The 6,980-nt window shown below is 45.8% G+C and overlaps 1 protein-coding gene across 3 annotated transcripts in view; it reads right to left on the reverse strand.

Moving 5' to 3' along the window:
* Positions 1-510: 510 nt before the first annotated feature.
* Positions 511-6,980, reverse strand: part of MRPS21 (mitochondrial ribosomal protein S21) — a 17,121-nt gene continuing 10,651 nt past the window's right edge. For all 3 annotated transcript variants that reach the window (XM_006168469.3, XM_006168470.3, XM_006168471.3), the window contains exon 3: positions 511-897. In XM_006168469.3, the coding sequence (XP_006168531.1) occupies positions 717-897 (181 nt within the window). In that variant the 3' untranslated portion in view covers positions 511-716. The remainder of the gene's footprint in view (positions 898-6,980) is intronic.

Raw genomic sequence — 6,980 nt, forward strand, 5'->3', positions numbered from 1 at the left:
GCGTGCATGCCCAAGATCCTGAGAAGAGAATGGAGAAGCAATTATGGTGTGGCCATCCCCCTTGGGGTGGGTGATTCCTCGTTTTCTGTCTCCCTGTCTGGCGAGTGCACACATACTATAGCAAAAACCTCTCCAAAACAAAAGAGAGTAATGGAGGGTCTCCAAGATTTTGTACTGGGGTTTTCACAAACATTCAGTGCAAAATGATATATATATATTCCACTACACTTTGGATAATTTCCTCATCTTTCCTAGACTAAAACAAAAAAACTGGAGCCAGCTGGTGGTATGGTGGTTAAGATACTAGACTCCCACCTGGCCCATGGTTTGAATCCCAGACCTGGGAGCTTGCTCTCTCACTTTCTGTCTCTGGTGAGCATGTGTGTCCTATAGCAAATAACAAAATAATAGTTTGTTTAAAAAATAATTATAGTAAAACACAATATTTTCACCCAAACTGAAACTACCCATTGAATGTAACTCCTCATTGCCCTCTCCCACGCCCCTGGCAGCCATCCTATCTCTACTCTACATTTGGACTCAGTCTCTAGTTCACTCAATAAGAGCATCCACTGCTAACTAGTGGGACTGCTTCTTTATGGGACACCCTTCTTGCATACATGACTGAGTTTATTGTACAGAAAGGAAACAAAGCTGAGATGGAGAAGGAAAAGTGGAGACATGAACTGGAGAATTGGGCCTCCTATCCACAGGCCTCAGCAGCCCTGCCACGGATCCGGCCGATTCTTTCGCATCAGGAAGTTGATCTTGCGCGCCATCTCCATGTTGTAGATCCGCCGGCAGGTTTCATAGCTTTCTCGCTGCCGGCGGCGGCAAGGCTTCTCATAGTACCGCCGTCGCTTAATGTCCTCGATGAGCCCATCCATGGTGAGGATTCTGTATAAAGGCAGGCAATAAGGTTAGATACTTGGGCTCATTATTACTCTTTTCTAGTTTCACAGATGGTCCCAGGTGCAGAGCATGACACCTTAGCAGAGTGTGCCATGTGCCTGGGCCAGATCCGGGAGCTATTTTATTACCAACCTAAGCTCTAGGCTCCTGAGACCTCTGCCTCCACTCTGCAATCAGTCTCTCTCTCAAGCCCTCATCAAGTGGTCCTAAGATCAGAAAGCACCTTCTGCTGCTGCCTTCCATCCCTAGCGATGTTTATATGGCCCCATTCCTGCAAAAAGTAAGTCACAAACACAATTGAAGACAAGAAGGCTGAGACATGGCTATTATAACTGGAAAAAAGGGGCACAGAGGAAGAAAATAAAAATCAGAAAAACTACCAGCTACCTCTGCCCAGCAGGGAACCCCATTTATTGCTGCTACATTACATCACAAAGCTCGAGATAACAGATTGAACATGAACCTGAAAAGAATTGGGCTTTGGGTAAATTACAAATGTGAGTAGACATGGGAAACACTGTCCTATGGGATCCTCTCCCAGGCTCCTGCTGTTTTTTTTAACAAGAATGATTTGTAGGGTACTAGAGAATTGTTATTTGTTCGGATTACTCAGTTTTAGGGGCAGAGGAACAGGAGGCAAGGGAACTGGAGCAAACTCCCAGAATTGGGAAAAGCATGTTAATGCAGATCCTGCTGGAAATACAGTCATGTCCAGAAGTCACGTATGCAGAAATGGATACAACACTAGCGTTATAGTAAAGCGGTGAGGTACCAAAGACTAAAAGATGCATTCTGGCCCACAAAGGATCTCTCTCACTGGCTTTCATCTTCAGTTTACTCTTAAATTTTTTTTCCTGAGTTTTCCCCCTTTGGATGTGTGTACTTGCCAGAGAGAGAGAGGGAGGGAGGCAGGCAGGCAGGCAGTGAGAGGGAAAGTGAGAAATCACCCTTTTGAGGGAGATGGCTATGCCAGCAATCCCTTCTCCATTCTCCTCCTGGGATCTTGGGCAAACATGTACATGTGCCTGATATGATTTTCAAGCCACCAGGTCCAGGACTCGAACTGCAGTGGCCATGTGGGAATCCAGCAATGTAACTGCTACGCTGTTTGCTGGCCCCTATCCTTAAGAGTTACTATTGGGACCAGTAGTTAGTGTAATGGCTATGTCACTGAACTCCCACGTAGTCGACTGTGGTTCGAGTCCCAGACCCAGTGGCTTAAACTCACACCAGGTGCATGTGCATGTGTGCCCAAGATCCCGAGAGAATGGAGGAGAAGGGATTGCAGCATGGCCATTCCACCCCCCGGGGGGAGATTTCTCACTTTCTGTCTCTCTGTTTCTCTCTGTCTTCTGGCAAGCACATGTGCCCTATAGCAAAAAAACAAAAAACAAAAAACAAAAAACACCTCTCTAAAAAGGGTTACTAGCCCTACAGATTCTGACTGTAAATGTTCTTTCTGGTTCTATGTAATTCCTTTAACCTTTACTAGTGGGTCTCCATAATGATCCACAATGGAATAATTTCCTAGAGTTTTCAAAAGATACTTATGGGGGCCATGGGTAGGTGTGGTAGTTAAAGTGCTAGATTCCTACATAACCAACTGGGGTTTGAGTCTCAGACCTGGCAGCTTGAGAATCACGCCAGGATGTGTGTATACGTGCCCGAAATCTCTAAAGGAGAAAGGAGGGACTGCGGCATGGCCATCTCCCTGGGGGTGATTCTCTCTCCCTCCCTGGTGAGTGCATGTGTCCTACGGCTAAGATCTGGGGGGAGGAAGGGGAAGTGCTGATATCTAGCACCCACCAGAGACTATGATTTAGTTGGTCTAGAGTGTGGCCTGCAGACACCAAGAATGCTTTATGAGTCTCCCAGGAAATCTTAACGTAGAACTGGGATTGAGAACTGACCAAGACATTGCTGACTCCTAAATCCTTACCTCTTGGCCCAGTTTTACCTTAGAGGTGGACTAGTTATTTCCTAGTGCCTCAAACCCTACACAAAGCTGAATTTAGGACCAGCCCTATAGCCTGGCAGTTAAGAGGAGCTAGATCCTATTAAGGCCAACCACAAATTCAAGTCCTGGTCGTGGTGGCTTGAGGAACATGACCAGTACGTGTCAAAACTCCCAAATTCCTTCATTCTCCATCTCCTATATATGCACTTCTTACATATAAGCGATTGAGTTTATTGTAGAGAATGGTAACACAAAATTGAGGTAGCGATATAAACAGGAGGAGGGTTTTCACACTGGGCCCCACAGGGCAACTGCAATTCAGATAGATCCCTGTCTAGTGTGGACAACACAGAAAGACCTTCTCTTCCTTCATTTTAAAAAAGAGAGGGAGAGAAATAAAAATATTAGATATACAGACTTTGGAGGGACCAGCAGTTGGCGTAATGGCTATGTCGCTGGACTCCCATTGTGGTTCAAGTCCCAGACCCGGTGGCTTAAACTCACACCGGTTCATGTGCGTGTGTGCCCATCCCCCACGAGGGGTGATTTCTTGCTTTCTGTCTCTCTTTGTCTTTCTGGTGAGTGCACATGCCCTATAGCAAAAAAAAACAAAAACAAAAACAAAAAAAAACACCAAAAAACAAAAAACCCAAAAAAGAAAAAAGAAAAAACACAAAACCTCTCCAAAGAGACTTTGGGTCGGTAGATGGCATAGTAGTTACATTGAGGACTCCCACATGGCTGACCATGGTTCAAGTCGCAGACCTGGTGGCTTGATACTCCACGTGTGTGTGTGCATGCCCAAGATCCCAGGAGGAGAAGGAACTGCGGTGTGACCATTCCCCTCAGGGGTGAATTTTCACTTTCCCTCTTACTGTCTCTCTGGTGAGCACATGCGCCCGATGGCAAAAACCTTAAAGACAAAAAAGGTTTTGAAACAAGCAACTTTTTCCCAGTAAACTTGTTATAGGGTGCATGCACTCACCAAAGAGAGACAGAGAAGAGAGAAAAAGAGAGCCCCCTCCAGAGGAATGGCCACACTGCAGTCTTTCCTCTTGCATTATCTTGGAATTTGGAGCACGAATGCACATGCACCTACCATGTTCTTCAAGTCGCTGAATCTGGGACTTAAACTGTGCAGTCAGCCATGTGGGATACAGTTGCCTTAACCACATGCCATTAGCTAGCTCCTGAAACAAGTGATTTTTTCTTTTTTTTTTACTAAGTAAATGCCTGAGCTGTCAAGCAGAAAAGGCAAGAAAAAAAAAAAATAAAGGTAGAAAGGAAAGAACGTATTGACAGCATTGGTAAATGGTGTTCCCTGGACATTCTAATTACTTCCAGAACAGACCAAATATATTTTCTCCCATATCCTGTACCTTCTTATAATCCTGAAAGCACAGATTATCTTCAAATGCTCAAGTTCCTACAGTTGGGGCATATACTTGACTTCATCTTTAGTAGAAAAGCAGGAAGAGCTTTGTAGAACCCAAGAAATATACAGGGAGGATATTACTAATGATGCTCTGCTCCCTAAGTTAGTTCAAGGACTAGCAGACCAAGAGCTTTAGAGTAAACAGATCAGCCTGGCGTTCAGGCGCCTGGCAACCTAACACTGGATGAGAAACCAGCTGCCAGTTTTAGTGAAATTCAACTGATTATGTAAAGGGAGAAAGAGCTTTGTAGAACCCAAGAAATATACAGGGAGGATATTACTAATGATGCTCTGCTCCCTAAGTTAGTTCAAGGACTAGCAGACCAAGAGCTTTAGAGTAAACAGATCAGCCTGGCGTTCAGGCGCCTGGCAACCTAACACTGGATGAGAAACCAGCTGCCAGTTTTAGTGAAATTCAACTGATTATGTAAAGGGAGCCAGGCTGCCTGAAGCGGGGAGGTGGAGTGGCAGACTCACATGTCACTGTAGCCAGCCTACGTCAGGACAACGTGTATGCAGAAAGACTCAATGGGCCGACGCTCACTCACCAGGAGTAAAAAGGGCCAACTGGGCACACTTCCAGGGGGCTTGCCTTTCCTTGCATGGGGGCCAGCCAATCACACAGGGCTTCCTAGCAACCTCCACTCTCCATCTCATCCCAGGGCACAGGGAGGGCCCTGGTTATGTAACAGGCGTTCTGTGGCGGTCTCGCTGGGCAGACACATGGCTGCTTCCTTTGTAAGATTCTGTGCTCCAAACATGGTAAAGCTTTCACTCTCTCTCTCGCCTTTGTTCTCTTACCTAATGTTGTAATTAGACCACAGAACAAGCAACTTATTTTTAAACTATTAATTATCAGAAAGCTAAGAGAGAGGTAAAGAGAAGTTAGCGTTATTCAGAACAAGATAGCTAGAGAGAGCACATTAGGGAAAAGCAGGAGAAAAGGATAAAACGTGTGAGAAAACACTGTGTTTAACAGGTAAGATGAGAGAAGACTGGGACATTCCAGAATCAGTCTGCTCAGATATGTAAGCTTAAAAGTCCTTGCCTATGGACCAACAGATGGTTTAACGGTTACATCACTGAACTCCTATGTGGCCGACTGTGGTTTGAGTTCCAGACCCTGTGGCTTGATACTCACGCAGGGCGTGTGCGTGCACCCAAGATCCTGAGGAAAATGGATTGTGGTGTGACCATCCCCCTGGGGTGTGATTTTTCATTCTTGCTTCCGGTCTGTCCATCTGGTGAGTGCATGCACCCTATGGCAAAAATCTCTTAAAAAAAAAAAAAGAAAGGCCTTCCTAGAATATTACTCTAAGAGAAAAATATTTACTTTTCCCCCCCAAGCCTAAAATACAACTATGGGACATACATGAGGGGACTTCGAAAAACCTGTAGAAAATGTAATTAAAAATACAAGTGGGGGGGACCAACAGGTAGTGTAATAGCTATGTTACTGGACTCTCGCGTAGTTGGCCACGGTTCAAGTCTTGGACCTGGTGGCTTATAACTCACACCGGCAAGTAAAAACAAATAGGGACCAGCAGTTGGCACAATGGCTATGTTGCTGGACTCCTATGTGGTCGACTGCAGTTCGAGTTCTGGACCCAGTGGCTTTAACTCATGCCGGGCACATGTGCATGAGTGCCCAAGATCCTGAGAGGAGAATGGAAGAGAAGGGATTGTGGCATGGTCATCCCCCCTGGGGGGGTGATTTCTCGCTTCCTGTCTCTGTCTTTCTGGTGAGCGCGTATGCCCTGTAGAAAAAAAAACTCTCAAAAACAAAACAAAGCAAAACAAAACAAAACAAAACACCTCACACCAAGTGCATGTGCATATGTGCCCAAAATCCTGAGAGGAGAATGAAGAAGAGACTGCAGCATGGCCATCTCCCCAGGGGGTGACTTCTTGCTTCTTGTCTGTCTCTCCTGTGAGCACACATGTCCTGTAACAAAAATCTCTCTCAAAAACAAACAAGTTAGGGGGCCAGGAGATGATGTACCAGTTATGTTGTTGGACTCCCACATAGCTGACTGTGGTTCGAGTCCTGGATCTGGCAACTTGAAATACACCAGGTGCATGTGCGTGCATGCCCAAGATCCCGGAAGAAGAATGAAGAAGGGATTGTGGCATAGCCATCCTCCCTGGGGGGTGATTTTTTTTTTTTTGGAGAGGTTTTTTTTACAGGGCGGGTGTGCTCGCCAGAAAGACAGAGACAGACAGAGAGACAGACAGCTAAGAATCACCCCACGCTGCAATCTCTTTTCCTCCATTATCCTTTTGAGATCTTGGGCATGCATGCACATGTGCCCAGCGTGAGTTTAAGCCACTGGGTCCAGGACTCGAACTGTGGTTGACTACATGGGGAGTCCAGCAACATAGCTATTATGCTAACTGCTGATCCCGTTGAGGGGTTGATTTCTCACTTTCCTTCTCACTCTCTCTGTTTTCCTTCTCTCCAGTGAGTGCACTTGTCCTAAGACAAAAACCTCTTTAAAAAAAAAAAAAAAAAAAAAAAGGTCAAGTGGGTCCAGCAGGTGGCATGGCGTTAAAAGCACTGGATCTCATTTGGCTGCCTGTGCAGTTGGAGTCCTGGAGCCAGGGGCTTGAAGAACACAGTGGGTACAAATGTGCGCATGTCCTAAATCCTGAAAGGAGAAAAGACTGCAGGGTGGT

Source organism: Tupaia chinensis, unplaced genomic scaffold, assembly GCF_000334495.1.
Source record: "Tupaia chinensis unplaced genomic scaffold, TupChi_1.0 Scaffold145814_1, whole genome shotgun sequence".
Classification (NCBI taxonomy): Eukaryota; Metazoa; Chordata; class Mammalia; order Scandentia; family Tupaiidae; genus Tupaia; species Tupaia belangeri.